Below are 19,175 nucleotides of genomic sequence, written 5' to 3' on the forward strand. Positions count from 1 at the left end.
GTGTCAGCTTTCCTGCTCCTCTGATGCTGCTTGGCCTGCTGTGTTCATCCAGCTTTACACCTTATTATGCCATTATCTCTAAGTGTAAATATCATGTACCTTAGAACAATCCAAGCCTTCCTTTGATCCCTAAACATCAAACCAGCAAGGCTCACAGCCAGGCAATCTGCAAAACAGGTCATATGACCTGTCATTTACATTAAATTTAAATGTACAGTCCCCTAAAAAGGGATCTTGTGGCACAGTGCTAGTGCCCCTACCTCTGGACCAGATGGCCTGGATTCAAGTCCCAGCTATTCTAGAGGTGATCAGAAAATAACCTACAGTTCCTAAATATGACAGTGTTATAAATCTCAAATGTAACAGCGACTAACATGTGAACCAAGAACAGAAGTTGGGTGGCTGTCATTGAAGGTGTAGAAAGTAGGACAATATGGACATATTCTGTATAGACATTAAATATGACTGGTTAATCTATTTTATTAGTGGGGGAATAAATATTGGCCATGATACAGGAAGTATTCACCTGCTTCTTTTGAAATTGTACCAAGGAACCTCTCATATGCATCTGGAGAAACAGATGGGCGTCAGATTAAAGGCATTTGTGCAAATAACAAACAAGAAATCTTATCTATTTCAAGGGCTGGAGACACCAGCGCTTGAAATTTAACAAAAAGTGCGGCTTAGGTACTGTCTGCAATGGCTAGTACAAATGTTTGATGAAGAAGACTGCCATCTAGCAGAAAGGCAGGATACGCTCTCCAAGGAGAAGGTGCACAGCAGAAAAATTAATACAAGAACCGAGTTTATACTGTTGTAATTTTGGTGTTCGGGAAAGTTAATTCATTTTATCTTAACTGTTGTACACAGCATTTATGTAAATAAGTGCATTCAAATAACAATTTAATGTCTGAATAAAGAATATATTTTACAATATTACATGTGATATTTCTTTTAATATGGGATTGGTTAACTCGGTTGGCTGCTTCGTTAGTTCAAAATAATGCCAACACCAAGGGTTTGATTCCCATTCTGGCCGAGGCAGACTTTTTATCCTGAATGGAAGGCATTGAAAAGCACCATTTGCCAAAACTGCCAAAAAGCTAGCTCAGGATGAAGCATCAACAGATGTTGAGCCAATCTGTTTCAGACAGAACACACGTGGAATGGAATGGAATGAAATGGAAAATAACTCCTTTTAATCTTAGAATTACATATTTCAATAGTGTCGAACAAATTCCCTTAACTGTTCCCAAATCAAGGGGTCAAACAGATGACTTGCTTGCAAATCCCTGCTAATGATGCCCTGCAATTCACTATGAGATTTTGTTTTTGTTTTCAGGTTTCATTATTCATGTAATTAATGAAACCTAATTTTCCTTTAAACATTTTGCAGGATAAATCATATTAATGATTTTAATCAAAGGTTTTTTATCTAGTTACAGGTCAGAAGTGAAAGCAAGACAGGATGTCAAACCAGACATTAGACAACCACCATTTTCAGAGTACAGACAAGCTCCAACATCAGATTATCGGCAGCCACCATCAATAGACTACAGACAGCAGCCTCTAATAGATTACAGGCAGCCACCTCCTGACAATAGACAATATGGAGTGTCTGATTACAGACAACCACAGGTATGAAACCTTAAACATTCTGACTCATTGACCTTTTCCACCATTGACACCTCAGTAGTCTTCATGAGCACACGAGTTATCTGAGCACCACAATACAGCATAATTTGTAATATATAGTATTATATGCTTAATTTTATAGTAGATGATGTAATAGTCTGAACTTGAGTTTGAAGCATCATTTAAAGGTTATAGAAACTTGTAACACTAAAGTAGTGTGGAAAATAAAAACAGACTTCAGGAAAGCGTTAATAAATTGGGTAAATTACATGAAATTTCATGCATTTTGATGATGAATTTTGGAGTGAAGATTAAAAATTACATGTTGTATTATGTCACACAATTAATATGTCAATAGAACTTTAAACAACATGCTCACGGTACCATCACTGTACTAAACATATGACCTGAAGATATAAAGGTCTCATATTTCATCTTAACTGGACTTAGTTAAAGAATGACACTAATTAAAACATGCTATTGTTTGTAACTGAATAGATATAATTTTAGCTGACATTAGTCTGTGCATGTAATATTGTATATGTTAGTGAGCTATAATAGGCTTTTTTTGGATCTTTCAATAACATGTTACCTATATCTAGTTCTTATTTTACAAGAGTTGACATAAATATGTTCCATCAGGTAAAATATACAACTGGACACCACTAAGAAGTACAATTTTAAAAGTTGTGCAACTACAGGAATAATTAGGGCTTCATATACTGAAAACTTTGAACATGGCTGGTTGAATTGATAAGGTTCAAAAGGCAAATTAGATCCTTGGCTTCATCTTGCAGGAATAGAGCATAATATGAAAGTAGTTAAGCTAAACATGTAAATATCCGTGGTCAGCTCAAGCGTTGTGCACAGTTCCCTGATTTCCTGATGCATACCACAGCAAATGAGCAAATGTAAATGTAATATTTAGGCTAATGAGTAATTGTAGCTTTTGGCAGCAACATACAATGGATGAAATAGAATAGACTGCCAATTATACATCCAGCCCAATTTTCAACTTTTTAATTGACTTTAATGGAAAGGGAAATTGGAATGCGTGGCTAATTTGATATATTTATTTTACACTACCCCCAAAGTTTTAGAAAAACCTCTCTTGTATTTTCAAAAACCTAGAAAATGGACCTTTGTTAAAGTGAAAACAGAAATGCCGTTAACTCACAACAAGTGAAAAGGTAGGATAACTTGTAGGTTTAATATTGAGCATCTACGATCAAAATGTCATCCCAGTTTAGCTAATTTCATATGCCAGCAATTCATGTGTATCTTTATAGTAACTTCTATTTTAATTCCAAGTTTGCAGCAGTTGTAATTTTGGATTGAACTTTCCCAGCCCCTGAACAACGTGAGCAGTAGCAAGTCAATTAACAAAATACGGCAAGAGAAAAATGACATTCTCGATGTCAAGAAAAAAATTGTCAGATTTTGCAACCAAGTTATACATGGCAAGATACACGTTGCTAGTGAATGGCAAGAGGTCTGTTTGTGTGCGTTAGCATGTCATTAGTACCTAATCTCACCTCATTTATGTGCATTTTTCTGTTCTCCCAGAGAAAAACTGAATTGTGACAATTCCTTACATGACTTTTTTCTATTCTGCTGACATGAAAGCACTTGGCTTCTCTGAGCCCCCATCATTTCAAGATACGCACAATGAGCAGCAACCATCTGCATCCCCACCCATGGTGGTTGGTATCAGACACTCACCAGCCTTATCGCATCCTCATGACACACCTCTAACTCACATAGAATCCTCTCAGTTCTGCAGTTTAGAGTGCATCAGCATCTTTCATTATAATGCTGCTGCCAAGCCACCTTGTATACAGGCACAGACATCCATCTCATTGCATCAGACCTGGGTGCATCTCAGGGACCCTCATTTGCTCTTTTAGCACTCACTCACTTTGTATCTACTTAAACACTCTCAGCTTCTCTGCCATATCTTGCCCTGCCTTGACTCGATTTTTTTTTGAAAACGTCTTTGTCACCTCATTCAGACCTTACTGGATCACATTATTTCTGTGTTGCCTTGCCATTGAATGCAAATACAAAGCCAGACAGCATGTCCTCTTTGTCAGCAATGATCAAAGGGGTGAACATGTTGTACAGCACAGTGCCACATCAGTGTCAGCAGCCTATATGGCAAACACTGAAAGTGCTTAATGGCTATGTCTCTAAATCTAAGGGAAGTAGACCTTGGTCAAGTCAAAGAGATCTGGTGTCAAGTTAGGTGGCCCCTGCAGTCAAGTGCAACGTCTGATCTCAGTCCAGATTAATTGTGGTTAGTCGACCACTTAGGGTATTCAGGTTCCATTTCACCAGGAAATGAGCTATGGTAACTCCTAAAAGTTCAGTTAAACCAGTCTAGGAATTCCCAGCAAGTCAGTCAGGGAGCTGTAGAGAGATCAATCAGGAGCTTGGTGACTCATCATTTAGTGCTGTCCATCTCAGTCAGAGAGTGGGCCATAGTCATTCCTAGGTATCTGCTCAATAAATGTCAAGAGGAGATATCAGGGGCTGCTGCTGTGGTAAGGATGATGCAGAGTCAATTGTGGGGATTGATTGGAGGAAACATGCAGGGATGCAGATGTGCCAGTTGCTAGAGCAGTGCTTACACCCTGAAGGAGTGGGTGGCCATTCTATCCTGGCTGTCACCTGCACTAAATTTTTATGTAACTGAATCCTTCTAAAGATTCACTTGGTACCTGTGAGACATCTCTCAATCCTCAACCCACAAATTTTTTCAAGGTTGTTACTGATACAATTCGTGCCAGATCACACCACTTTGTCTCGACTCCCCATGATGAAGTCAGTGCTGTAGCCCATGCAAAAGGCTTTGCCAATGTAGCTGGCTTCCCCCAGACAAAGAGTGTTATAGATTGTACACACGTGACGTTGAGAGCACAATTTCATAAGACAGCTTACTTCAACAGAAATATTTTCCATTCCTTCAATGTACAAGTTGTCTGTTATTATTGGTACCTCATCTTAAAGTCTGCGCCATGTATCCTGGAACCTGCCATGATGCCTGTGTCCTTGATTTTTCATGTTCCTGCTTTACTTCAAGGCCTGGATGCCTTACAAGGCTGGTCACTAGGAGACAAGGGCTACCCTCTGTAACCATGGCTGAACACTCAGTTACACAACCCCCTAATTGAGGCCGAACGTAGCTGCAATGAGGTCTATTTTTTGAGCAGGGTAATCTGAACCAGGAAATAAGCATGAGGTTATGAAGTCTTGGGGTGCCTTGCAGTATAGTCCAAACAGAGTTTGCCACATAATCCTAGCATGCTGTGCTCTGCACAGATGGAACAGGCAAAGGGGAGATGTGATGGATATTGGAGAGCTGAGAGAGCAGCAGTGGCCTTCGGAGGAGGAAGGTGAGGGCATTATGTTAGAGTAACATCATGTTCAGCATGGCAGAGCAGTATAACGTTGGGCACAGCAAGCCAGATAGGACTTAATTGACAGCGAGTTCTAGTAGCTGACTGTGAGCTAGATGTAGTGATCATTCAATGATTTTAAATTTGTTGTTGGTAAAAATGCAAGAGTTCCCAGTTTATTCCCAGAAAAAATATAGCCATTTTGTTAGCTTTTTTTGCTGTTATTCAATGTAAGTTAGTGTTTTCAACTGTTTGAAGGCTTTCCAGCATGTAAAGCTCCCACTTTCTCTTTTTTTACTCTTTCACAGGATGAGGGCATCACTGGCGAGGCAGCATTTATTGCCCATCCCTAATTGCCCAGAGTGGGCTTAGGAATCAACCATATTGCTGCGGGTTTGGAAACATTAGTGAACCAGATGGGTTTTTCCCCACCAATCGGCAATGGATTCATGATCATCATTAGACTCTTAATTCAAATTGAATTCAAATTCCACCATCTGCTGTGGTGGGATTCAAACCTGGGTCCCCAGAACATTATCTGGGTTTCTGGATTTTAACAGTCCAGTGATAATACCATTAGGCCCATTGCCTCCCATTCAACAGTGAGAAGATGTCACACGATGCTGGGTGTTTGGAAAAGAGCAGCACTCTTTAGACAGGGTTCAAACATATTGCAGTGTTAAGGATGTATAGCATGCGTAGCTTGATTCTTGTAGCTGCAGTTATGAAGACTGTCACCTGTCTGAACAACAATGTAAAATAGCAATATATTTACAAATGTGAGCTTGTATTTGGAATTAAGTATCACCCATGCCACCTATCTGTTGTCAAAAATGTTCGTTTTTCATTCCCCGTCCCACATGAAGGATGGTTCCTGGCTGGCAGCAACTGACCTGGTACATGGCTGCCCTTTAAATATGGTGCCAAAGCCAAGAATCTCAGGTTGCCACAGCAGTGGTGAGCACTTCCACCATTGGTGAGCACATGATAGCGTGAATGAGATGTCCTAGAGCTGTGGTGCAAACAAAATGAAGTAAACAACTGATAACTGTGAGAGATATCTCGCTAGAGCTCGCTATAAGAAACCATCCACGAAGGTCTCAGAAGTTAGCACTAAGCCAGTTTTTAGAAAAGTTCAGTCCCTTTATGGTTTCAGTTGAACTTGTCAATCTATCACTTTGTTACCGACATGGTCATTTTCAAAAAACAAATGCCCAAGGTACTGCATTATTTAAAAAGAAGATAAAAATTTGGAAAATCATTTTTATTCCTCATACTCCACTATATTGGAAAGCCCATAAAATGACATCACTATCTGGGCATGCAGATTTGTTTAAGTTTACAGTATAGCTTAGAAAACAAGTTCCAACATGACCTTTTATAGACCTGCTGATTGGCTAACTTGCAACCCTTTATGTTTGTAAATACTAAAAATAGATGCTCATTGCAGACCATGTGCTAGAGTAATAGCTTTGAAGTGGCAATTCTTTCTGCTAGCTCTGGTCACTGTTTCCTAACTCTCTGACTGAGACCCACAATGACATCGCAGGCAAGTTGTATATATATATTAGTTGTATCTGCTGTTCGGGAACTTCATATACAAGACATTTAACAGAGTGGCCTCTATGAAGAAAATGAGTTTCAGGTATAAGTAGATTCACTTAATTTGTTCTTTTTGCCCCAGTTACTTGATTTTGATCTGCAATCCCTTTTTGGAGTCTCCCCATAGAAGATACCTTTCTGCTTATGAGGAAGGCTACAGTTTTTGTGACTAAGCATTCATAATGCTGCTGTAGAGTTGCTCATGAGAGTAGCTCAAGTGCCTGGCCTTCAGATTTTCTCTTCCTTCCAAATAGGGGTCCCTAATAGAATATTCTAGTAGTTCAAAAAAATTGTTTGCTAAATCAATGATCAATATGTTATATTTACTACAGTATTTTCTCTATAAACTGGGAGAACATTTTGAGTAAAATTTATCTCCTCTCTAATTTATGTGTATCACAGGGTTAGTTTCATCTCCATGGATGAATTCATGGAAGCTGCAGTGTGAGGACTTGACTCGTGGCAGGCTGGCATGGGCCTTGCCAAGTGCTTGCTAATTGTTAAAGACTGCCAATAGATTGCTGCTCATTTCTTTGTTGGAAATGAGTGGAAAGGTAATTGCACATAGGATAAAACACTTAAAGGTTGTGCCAAAAAGCAACAAAGATGATTTATTTGAAGGATAAAGAAAGATAGTGATTACAGTTATATCCATACTGTTCCAAATCCTCCTATTCTTTTTCATCCTCAGTGCAGTAGAAATAATAATCATTCTTTTGTTTTCCATTTATTTAATTTTTAAAACTTTTAATTTTTTAATTGAGGAAAACCATTTTCCTGGAAATGAGATAACAGAATTAAGTAACCACATTTAAATAAATATGTTAAAGTGCAATACCATTATGTGAAGGCATCTACTTTTAAAGGGCAACTCGGGAAAAGCAATGAATGCTGGTCCTTCCCAAATCCCAAGGATAACTTTTTGAAAAAGTGACACTGGAGTATTTGGTACCATCACTGCATAGCTAACTATTCAGGAAAGTTGAGTAGTAATAATTCTAGATAATGATGATTGAATACTTTAAAGCTGATTATTATAAGTTTGTGAGACAAATTAAGAGACATTGAACAGAACTAGTTTACAAAATGATTCATCGGATGATCAGAACATTGTATAAGTGAACAAATGCATGTAAAACAATATTTTAAAAAAAGGAAATAATGGCTGCAAAGTTGGGTTTTTATGCAATAGCGTTGTATACAGTTATGGGGAAATACCATATTTGAAGTCTGATTGAATAATACCTACTTTAAAGAGGTGATTATATGTGGTAATCTAAAATTATTGCTGCTAGAATAGACTGAATGGTAAGCCTTTCCCACCATCTGTCCCAAAAGAAGCACTAGACATTGCTTTAACTTCTCCCTTCTTGATTTCCCTGAACCAATCACAAAGTTTATCACCATACTGGTTCATAGCTCACATTCCTAGATCTTGTTGAAATTCAAATTCATTTATCGCATAAAATGGGTGAGGAAATACTAGATGTCACCAGGTTTTATTTCTGGTTCTATGATTTTGGGGCAAAAATAGTTGCAACTAAGGTAAAATTAACCAGAAAGCTTTACATGTAAATATTATTGGAAATTTTTGCCTTTATGGAAGGCTGCCAAAGTGATCAAGCAAATATTTTAACATTAATGAAGCATTTGGTTTGTCATATTTCATTTAGAAATTCCACTGAACTTCTTACATTATACTTCTTGCATGTTTAATCAATGGGAAATATTAAAAGTGAAGGATTGTTCAACATTCACATTTCGAAAAATCGAGTAGGAAATATGTGCTAGAATATTTTAAATAGCTTTAATGATTTGTTACTGACTTATAATTGTATCTGCCGTACACTTGCTTTATGATTTATCACTCCTGACATGCAATCTACTATATGCACTAAAAGTTGTAAATAAATCTACAAAGCACTTATATGGTTGATATTCTGCTTTAACGCTTCAGCTGAGTTATGACACGAGTGCTTCACCATGTAACCTTAATATCCTGGCAGTTTTTGAGGAAAGGAGGTATAATTTTTGTTTAGCATTATTGTATCCTTGCAAGGAATGGGAACTTACTGACCATGCAAATTCATTAAAACAGAAATTATAGACTTGATTAAGGGTGTGTACAGAATAAGATAACAAGCAATATTCTTTCTAAGTTGATCTAATGTTAACCTAACCATTATCCTTGCACTGATGCATTTCTAAATGTCAGGAACTAAATCGTTTGATTTTAGAGCTTATTGTTTCAATACAGGCTGAATATTCGTAACTGTTTGGTTAAATAAACTGTTCAAACAGCATAGTGAGCATCAGGGTTTGAATATAATTTATTCTTACCTTATGTTTATATATAGGATTTTGATTACTTTACGGTTGATCTGGAGAAAGGTGCCAAAGGATTTGGATTTAGTATTCGTGGAGGGCGAGAGTACAAAATGGATCTCTATGTGCTGCGTTTAGCAGAAGATGGCCCAGCAGTCAGAAATGGGAGAATGAGAGTAAGTCAGCAATTTCTTTTTGACTCAATCATTTTTTTGTTGTGGCAATCAAACATCTTGGTTTCACTGCAGTGTCAATTTTACGCAAGAGGCATTCCAAAGATATAAAATCAATTAAGACTCTATCATTGCTTCAAGGCATGATATTTCACTGTCACTGCTATCACGAAATCTGCTAAATGGACTGAATGGTGTAAATAAAAAGCACAGCATTTCTTATATTACTGTACAAACGCTGCTACTTTAAACACGTCATCAGTGATGCAATGGTTTATGTGATGTCACGACACATGTTAGCAGTACTTAGTAAGTAACCTGATTTCTCTAATCTCTTTTCCCTGAGGAATATCAGAACCTGTTATGTTGCTCCATTAAGACTGTGGATCAGCCCCAGGAACTTATAGCCATAGTCAGTATCACCCATAGTGGTGCATTTACCAAATGGATCATCAAGATTAAGGAGTATTTTATATTTAAGTAAAGTGTCAATCATCATTTATAAACCTTAATGGAGACTATGTGCAGCAGATACTGTAGAATATTACACTTGTGGTGGAACTGCAAAGGACGTAACTTATAAGACAGTAGTATTTTGAAATGTTCTCCTTTATAATTTAAATCAGTCCTCACACTGTATATCTGTGAAGTGGCTGTAAACTTGCAGCAGGAATTTTGCAAGATAACTATTCAAACAGGATTAAAGCACTAAAAACATCTGAATAGAAAGTAGATGTTTAGATCACAACATTCAGCTCAGTAGCCACTGCTATTGCTGATGCTGCAGAGCTTGAAACATTTGAAAGTTTGGTCAAAGTACTTCTCTCTAACAGTGGGGCTGCTGCCCTGGAAGCAGATGATGTCTTTTCACCTCTCTTAGCTCACAGCACAGGCTGTAGTGAATTTGAAAATAACTGTTCAACTTTCAGGTGAGGAGCTTTTGACTTGCTTCTGTTACAGCAACTGACTGGAACATTAACTGAAGTTTCTGAGTTCACAAGGGAGTGCTACTGGACTCTGTCAAAGGGCCTGTCAGGCATTTGCCTGCTTTCCGTGGGATGGTTGTGGTTCTTCACGGATTGCAGAATGATTTGGAGATGATGCACAGAAGGCAGAGAAGAAAAGCTATGTGCAGATGCAGAAGGAAGATAAATTGCTAAGGCAGGCCAGATTTGGAATAGTCAGGTCTCAAAGGTAAACTTGTATGATAAATACTGTTACATGCCACTGAGGTAGCTCATTGGAAATCAAGCCTCACTAGCCCCAGCATCATCACAAAAGTTAACGGTTTTGACAAGTTCCAGAATTCCCCAGTTTACCCATTCCTCTGATCTAGTTTAACAGAAAACACGGACCAGGATTTCACAGGTTTCTGTACTTAACTAGAACGTGGCTAATTATTACAAATAAATAGATTCTAACTTTAATTAAGCAATTATGAGCCATTGATCTAAAGTTCTGCTTATTAAAACTCTAACCCCCTTATACGCTCCCCCTGCACACCCACATATAGACCTGTACAGACAGGAAAATAAACAACATGTTGGCAACAGGAAAGATTGAGAAGGCAGTCACTTGACCCTGTCCAAGGTTTGCTGAGATGATTCTTTTGCTGATCAGAATGCTGTTTCTTGGTTTACCCTCTCCAGATGCTTTCACCCAGCACAGAGTGACTGGTTCCCACTGATAACAGTCTGTCACTTACCAATTAAAAGTCACAGCTTAGTGCAACTGGAAAGGGGAAATAAAGTGGTTATCTTCAGGCTTGAGATGCTTTTCACTACAAAGCAAAGCAGTTCCTTCCTCTCTAGAGGTCCGATGGCTTCTTACAAAATAATCACAAACTCAAGCTGTTCACCCACCTGGGAGCCAATCACATAGCTGTTGGCAAGAGGATAACTCTAACTGATAACTGTTCACTTATCTACAGATGAATCAGCTACTTGGAGCCAGCCAAAGTTTCATTTGTATACATCCTAAGGCTCCAGCTTGATTGCAAACAAGGCATCCACCATTGTTTGAACAACCCTATTTACAATGAGTGTCAGGTTATTTGCCTTTTTAAAAAGTGCAGCAATCTTTCAAGAATCCTTCATTTTTAAAATAATTATGTTCTCATTTCAGTCATTTACTAAAAATACATCAAAAAAACAGTATTTACAATATCCATTAAACATGGCAGAAAACGTTAGCGTTTGTATTTTCTAGTATAAGTACATTTTATAAATGCAACAGGTCTTAATTACTACCAAATTAACTTTTACAAGATGGTATTTTCATTATTTCAGATTTTAATTATCTCTTCCTCAATTGCATCATTCCCACACTTTATTTTATGTACAAGTATTCTCTCACTTCCTGGTTCAAGAGATACTCAGCTGCTTGTGTTGCTCACACAGAGCTAAATTCCTTGTTAACAGTGTTGCATTGTTATGAACTTCATTCATCACAAGTTGCAGTGAAAAATCCCATTGAAAATCTGTGAACAAGGGTGTAATGAAGGATCAGTGCCCTTTGCTCATCTGTGATCATTGAATTTGGCAATGTGTTGAAAATTCAGATCTTTAAATTATACCCTTGTTTATTTTATTAATCTTCAATGGCATTGTTCAAAATGAGTCATTTCATACACTGCTTTAGAATGGCAACATTGTCTTATTTTTCTTAACTGATGCTAAAGTACAAACTGTTGTTATTAAATAGTGTTCGAAATTAAGCTGCCAAATTATATGAGCAGTGAAAATGTAAAAACATGATTCTTGCAGTTAACTTTTCAGGTGAAATACGGATTCTTCCTGGAAATCATTTAGAGAGAGGTCAAGGCTAGAGGCAGGTTTTAGCTGAGTTGGGAGCTGCTTGTTGTTGGTTTAGATCTTAAAAATAATCTCAGCAGAAATTCAGAGCTTTATTCTTAAAGCTGTTCAAAAACCAAAAGTTTCAGCAATGTGACAGGGTTCCACTCAACATAACAAGGTGGTTTTGATGCCTCTCATCAAAATCATTGTGTGCTGTAGGAGGTAACTGTGGGGCTGCTATACAACCCCAGCCATAATGCATTTCAATCTTGTTCTTTGTTTAGAACTGGGTCTGTTGCTCCTTCATCTAGGTTTGACTAAAATGTTCATACAAGTAGGAGATGGGAAACTCCTGAGAGATGATGAGTTAACTTTTGTCCTGTTCTAGGAATTGTGAGAAGCAGCCAACTGGACAATTCTGTGTTTGATAACAGCCATTTTAAATCCATCAAGAGTCCATTTTAAAAGTTAAAGGAGAGTAAATGCTCAAAATATAAAAAAACTAGGATCCCTCTTCATGTCTTGGTGGGCATGATACCAGAGAGTGCCCAGGTTGCAGAAGCTTCGCTCTAAATGTCCTTGATCAAATCTCACTAAGCAAAATTTGCATTACCTTTTGACGTTTTGTAGGAAAGTGCAACAATTACAATGCTGTTTACATGCACGCTGTGTATATAAGTCGTTGTTAATATAACAGTTGGTACACTCATGATTGTCCAGCAATTGTTGCCCAATCACATCTAACAGAAGACATTTTGGATTTTGTAAACATGGAATTATTGAATACAGACTATGCTGAGTCAGCAGTATTTTCTCCTGTAGTATGAATTGGTGTGATCACTTGAATTTAGTATTCTTGCATTTGTCCTGATGGTGTGGTATGAGGAGCTTTGGTAATACCAATATTCAACAATACCTTCAGGCAAGGAAAAACGGGAAAATGGCAAAAAAGAAGAAGCCATTATTCATGCAGGCTCCCTTGCAGATATGAGCTAACACAGCTATAATTTGACAAACATTTAAACTAAATTAGCAATTCCATCCAGGGGACATAAGAATTGTTGATGTGGAAAATGGAAAATTCATTAACAGCAATTGACTTGAAACTGGGATTGTAAACAAAGATAGCATTTGTACAAGACCCGATCATGTTTAATGATACACTGATTAATTTTATTAATTTGTCTACTTTGATCACACCAAGTTTTCGTCTTCCAGCTTGTGATTTCTTATGTTAGGACGTCAATGTGTTCCCTCCTTCTGTTTCAAACAGTTTTTTAAAAAATTGGGAAGTGTTTCTAAAACTGCTGTTTTAAACAAATAGAAATTTGTCTTGGAAACTGTTTTTATACCTTTACAAGCACCCCATTTAGAATAGTGCAATGTGCTAGAAGGATGTGCAGGCTGATATGAATAATTCTTCCATGGCCATTATCATCTTATAGGGAGGTTGGTCAAACATAGTAGCAGGACTTTCTCAACATATGATGACTGACACCAATGCCCATACCTACAATGTTCAAAGATTTCACTGATTGTCTCGATAGATCCATTCTCAATTTAAGGTGGGGTTTAAATTCTGGCCATTCTGACTCAGAAACAGAAATTCCATTATAATTCTGCGGTCGTAGATTTGTTCCTACAAGAGATATACAAAGGCAACAGGTTTAATTCTGCTATTTACATCACTTTGATTTTCAGTTGCTTAATGCAAGATTAATTAGAAGAGGTTTGGGATTGCCAGGCATAATAAATAATATCTCCAATTAGCAGAGAGCACAAGGAATTGTATGTGTTAGTCTGTCAAATTCAGTCAGCCACATGAAAATTTAAAAGAAAAAGTTAAAAGTATGTTGTTACATTCATTTATGCGTACTTAACAGCCCTACTATAACATATCAACTCCCTGTCTCTCTTTTAATTATTTATTCAATCTGCATGCAGGGGCCATTTTATATAATTTCCAATGGATGAAAACAATGTAGGTGGTTCTTCCAATTGATCAGTATAAAGAATATTATTCTGTATGTTTAACATGTTCTTTTGTACAAAATTGGATTTTAGATTATAGGCTATATTGTGACATTTATAACTGTTTATACTTGAAGTAGTTATAACACAACAATCTATCTAATTAAAAATTATAATAGAGCCCTGAGTGCCCCACACACAATTCTTTTAGGTCAGATCCTGACCTTATTCTCCAAGTCTGGATGAGGTACAAGATACAAATGTTTGATTAGATACAGAAAGCAACTTTTCCGTACAGCCAGTATGTATCATGCTGGAGTCGTATTATCCGTATACATAAATTAGTTTTAGTTCAGCATGTTTAATTCCAGACACCGTTCCTCAGCAAATCAAAATGAATCATGTAGGTTGTTCCTGGTGATATCTGAAATATTCTGACATATTACTGTCAGCTACAAACTTGTCACTTCAATTATCCTGATAATGTATCTTTTAATACCTATTACAGTTTAATAATCAGGGCGAAAATTGATGATAACAGATTTCCAATATAAGCACTGTTTTACTTGACAGAATACCCTACATATTATCACAAAATAATCACAGGAGAGAAAGGTGACTTTGGCCATATTAATTCTCTGGTGGTAGATTAGTTAATAGTTTTCTCACATCTGAGTCAGAAGATTGTGGGTCCAAATTCCACTCTAGAGACCAAAACATAAAATTTAGGTTGTGACATCAGGCATGCTAATGGAATGCTGCACTGTCAGAGGTGCTTTCTTTTTGGGTAAAGTATTCAGCTGAGGCCATATCTGCTGCTTCAGGTGGATAGGACAGATCCTGTGGGACTATTTCAAAGAAGAGCTTGGGAGATCATCCTGGTGTCCTGAGCAACATTTATCCCTTTATGAACACCATCAAAACATATGAGCTTGTTGGTATTACTTTACCGTTCTGGCCCATCATATTACTTTAAACACCAGAGTAAGTCTAATGCATTTTAACCATACAGAGTCAGATCAACAATGAACCACCACATTCAACAATACAGTTTGTGCGTTCAAATAAGTAAAACTTCACAATTCCAGTTCAGAGTACAGCTCACAATTCTTGTACTGATGCTGCCTTTAATTTCTACATTCACTGCTAAATTATAGTACTACATGGAGCTGGCAAAATGCGGAGCTCTTCTTATTTTTTTTCTAATACCTGTTAAATCTGTTATAATGTAATCTTAAACACTCAGGTAAAATTGTAAACACAAATTCACAAACCCAAATGACCAACTGTCCTTATGATAAGCTCACTTTAGTGCATGTATGCTCAGCAGAAAGTTGTTTAACTCACCATCTGGTGATCCTACATGCAGACTTGGACATCGAAGTATGTGAGCCCTCATTCCCATTGTGGGTCCTTGCATGTTTCCTCCATGACAAACCATAAGACTTAGGAGCAGAAGTTAAGCCATTCAGCCCATCAACTCTGCTCTGCCATTCAGTCATGGCTGATTAGTTTCCCAACCCCATTCTCCTGCTTTCTCCTCCTTAACCCTTGATCCCCTTGATAGTCATGAACCTATCTATCTCCGTCTTAAATATACTAAATGACCTGGCCTCTACAGCCTTCTGTGGCAGTGAATTCAATAGATTCACCATTCTCTGGCTAAAGAAATTTCTCCTTATCTCTGTTCTAAAAGGTCTTCCCTTTACTCTAAGGCTGTGCCCTTGGGTCCTAGTCTCTCCTACCAATGGAAACATCTTCCCAACATCCACTCTGTCCAGGCCATTTAGTATTCTGTAATTTTCAGTTAGATCGCACCCCCCTCATCCTTCTAAAATCCATTGAATATAGATCCAGAGTCCTCAAACGTTCCTCATATGTTAAGCTTTTCATTCCTGGGACCAATCTCGTGAACCTCCTCTGAATCCGCTCAAGGGCCAGTACATCGTTCTGAGATATGGGGCCCAAAACTGCACACAATACTCCAAATTTGGCCTGACCAAGGCCTTATAGAGCCTCAGAAGTACATTCCTGCTTTTATATTCAAGTCCTCTCAAAATAACTGCCAAAGTTGCATTTGCCTTCCTAACTACTGACTCAACCTGCAAGTTTGCCTTGAGGGAATCCTGGACTAGAACTCCCAAGTCTGTTTGCATTTCAGCCTTCTGAATTTTCTCCCATTTAGAAAATAGCCCATGCTTTTATTTTTCTTACCAAAGTGCATGACCTCACACTTTCCTACGTTGTACTCCATCTGCCACTTCTTTGCCCACTCACCTAACCTGTCCAAATCCTTCTGCAGCCTCCCTGCATCCTCAATACTACCTGTCCCTCTACCTATCTTTGTATCATCTGCAAAGTGATTACACTTCAAAAATATTTTGTCTGTAAAACACGTGTTAATGAACTGAAATTTCAAAACATACTGTTGATGTGTAAGTGCATAGCTGGAGCATTTATGTAGTAGCCAGTCAGATTAATCAGCCAGTGAAGCCTACGAGTGCTTCGTTATATTCTCTGAGGGAAAAGTGTGAAGATATGAAAACAACCATAACCTCATGTTAAGCACAATCGTTGAGGTGCTTGAAATCTTAAATAAAAACTGGAAATGTTCAGAAAGTCTAGCAGCATCTAAGAGGAAAGAAATAGCTAATGAGCAAATTTTCCCAGTCCCTAAATGATGTGGGCAAGGCCAAGTGAATTGGTTAAAAAAAAAAATGGTGAGCTGAGAAAAATGTGAATCTTGACACAGGAGAACAAAGTCTGATTTTCCACCAGGGTTTTAATGATGAGCAAGTGATGAAATTCTCATGAGCAGTGAGAGGCCTATTTGCATGTGTTGACTTTTCATTACCACCTAAACTCACCTCATTTGTATGTAGTTTGCTATTTTACCAGGCAGTGGAGAGAAACTAGATGGCAATAGTTTCTGACATGGAAGTCTGACCAAGCACCTGGCAGCTCCAACTCAATGCCGTCTTGGCCAGAATTCCTCAACATCTCAGGGCACTTTCCGTGGGCAGCGACCATCTTGATAAATGTTCTTTAATGCTTCATTGTTAAGGTTACAAGACATCTGGCTTTGCCTGGACAATTCCAGTTTTTCACTAAACATTCCAGTAAGCTGACATATTTCTCTAGATTGCTCAAATATCTGTGTTTTCAACTCCATTAACCCCCTCTCCTTTAACCTGACCTTCATGGTCCATTTCATTTCCAGTGGTTGTTTATCTTGAAAATCATATTTTTTAAAAAGTAGATTCCTTTTAAATTTTAGATCATTGAAAAGGTCAGGCTGATATCCAGAAATTGACCAGTCAATGAGCCTGTGCCAAAAGCCTTCAATAGGCTCAGTCCAATCAGAGGAAATGTTAGGCCCATGGAAAGTCAAAAAATGGCTGTGATCAAAGACGAGTGGAAAAGCGAGAGATGGCCCTTTCATTTATATCATATTTGGCCCTGTTTGAGTTTGAATTAACCTATCACTGGGAGTTTTGGGCTCCCCCCCAGAAACCTACATCAATGGTGAGTGAGTGAGTGAAAACTGACCAAGGAGCTGGAGCTATGTCAATTAGAAACAACGCACAGGGATTTGAGCTCTGATCAAGGTGCTCTGTGGTTACTCGGAATTTTATTTGATCCCCAATTTGGTGAGCTATTCCGTAGGATGTTCTGTGCTGTGTATTTCCTCTGCATGTATGCATCTGCTGATGTAAACTGCAGTGATGATCAACAGGGACATTGCTGGCTCTTATTAAGAGGTAAAGACTTGACAGGTGGAATTTCTGCAGAGGCTACCTATTGAAACCTGTCTTTTCAGGCAAGAGTCTTGGCTTTTCATTAAGTTGAAATTAGTTGCCTAAAGCTGTTGGATCTTTAGTTAGTTTCAAATAATATTTGAAAGACTCTCTATTTTATTTATCAAGTGCATTGCATTTTTTTTCTCTTAGATGTCTTCAGTAATTGAGTATCTTAATAGTTGCCAACTCTGGCTGGCAATTTCCAGCAGATGTCATCACATAACTTCCTAACTTCAACTGTCCCCTTCCCCTGACTGCTCTCATTTGTCACCGCCATATCAATCATCATAAGCTCCACCTTTCGAGGGCTTTCCCGTACATCCCAGTTTTGTTTTTTAAAAATATGGTCACTTATCCATTGTATTTTCACCTGATTTTTATTTTTATTCTTAATAGGTTGGGGATCATATCATTGAAATCAATGGAGAGAACACCAGAGAAATGACTCATGCCAGGGCAATAGATCTGATCAAATCTGGAGGGAAAAGAGTCCGTCTCCTCCTTAAACGTGGGACAGGTCAAGTGCCCGAATATGGTGGGTTTCATATTCTAGATCAGTTCATTTTCTATGTAGCTAATAAAGAATAAAGCCAAATTACAACAACATTTTCAGGTTCTAGACCGGTGTGTTAAAATTGGCAACTAGCTACTAATCAAGTTATGACAAATCTTTAACTTTAAGAGGCTGCTGACTGACACTTAAATAATGTTGTGTAACTGATTGAATTCTGGCACAGCAATTTGATTGCAAGCTCCATCAATTTCTGCTCACTTAGCACAATTGACAACAAACGTATTGCCCTTTTTTTTTGTTCAACAGAAGGTTTGTTAATCAAATTAGTTTTTCTCCCTTTCTCTAGTAAGACTTGGATCATCAAGCTTCAAAACATTGGTACAAGAAACGGTCAAAGTAAAAATTATTTGAAATGTCATTATATTATTAAATGTTAAATTCTATCGATAGCTGGTTGCCAATTGATGTTAGCTTTTCAGTTACAAACATACATAGCTTTAAAACAGTTACAGCTAGTTACTAGGACTCAATCTACTTTTTAATGTCTTTCTAATCACTTTACTTCTTGCATGACTTACTATTTTGATGTTTCTTTTAACTTAATTCTGGCCTGTTTTACATTTTTGAATTTACTATGCTAAACGGCTAACTAAATAACGTTGTGCTAACCATTGTGTTAATATCTGCCACTGGTTCTGTTAATTCTAATGATTGGTCCTAGGCTGTTCCTCCCCTTCCTTTAGGAATGGTACCTTCCAGTCTCTCCATGTGCATGAAAAGTGACAAGCATGGGTCCCCATATTTCTTCCTATTGGGCCACCCTAAAGACACGGTTTGTAATTCTGCATGCGTATTCTTGAAATTTCAGATAGAATAATTTCACTTAATTATAAATTAACGTATTCTATAGATAAGCTACATATGGTTTTCTGTGAAACCATATACTAACATGAGTACTTGAC

The 19,175-nt window shown here is 37.7% G+C and overlaps 2 protein-coding genes across 15 annotated transcripts in view; one reads left to right on the plus strand and one right to left on the minus strand.

The window, feature by feature from the left end:
- Nucleotides 1–19,175, minus strand: part of LOC109913613 (guanine nucleotide-binding protein G(i) subunit alpha-1) — a 1,176,207-nt gene that overhangs the window by 846,863 nt on the left and 310,169 nt on the right. The window lies entirely within an intron of this gene.
- The window catches only part of magi2a (membrane associated guanylate kinase, WW and PDZ domain containing 2a), a 569,288-nt gene that overhangs the window by 540,495 nt on the left and 9,618 nt on the right, over nucleotides 1–19,175 (plus strand). For 11 of the 14 annotated variants that reach the window (XM_048610349.1, XM_048610355.1, XM_048610351.1 and 8 more), the window contains 3 exons: nucleotides 1,440–1,638; nucleotides 8,993–9,136; nucleotides 18,096–18,234. In XM_048610349.1, coding sequence (XP_048466306.1) covers nucleotides 1,440–1,638; nucleotides 8,993–9,136; nucleotides 18,096–18,234 — 482 coding nt within the window. Of the gene's footprint in view, nucleotides 1–1,439; nucleotides 1,639–8,992; nucleotides 9,137–18,095; nucleotides 18,235–18,956; nucleotides 19,046–19,175 lie in introns of all 14 variants that reach the window. The other 3 variants (XM_048610359.1, XM_048610360.1, XM_048610361.1) reach the window with 1 other exon arrangement.

The sequence above is a fragment of the Rhincodon typus genome, chromosome 22 (genome assembly GCF_021869965.1).
Source record: "Rhincodon typus isolate 14 chromosome 22, sRhiTyp1.1, whole genome shotgun sequence".
NCBI lineage: Eukaryota > Metazoa > Chordata > Chondrichthyes > Orectolobiformes > Rhincodontidae > Rhincodon > Rhincodon typus.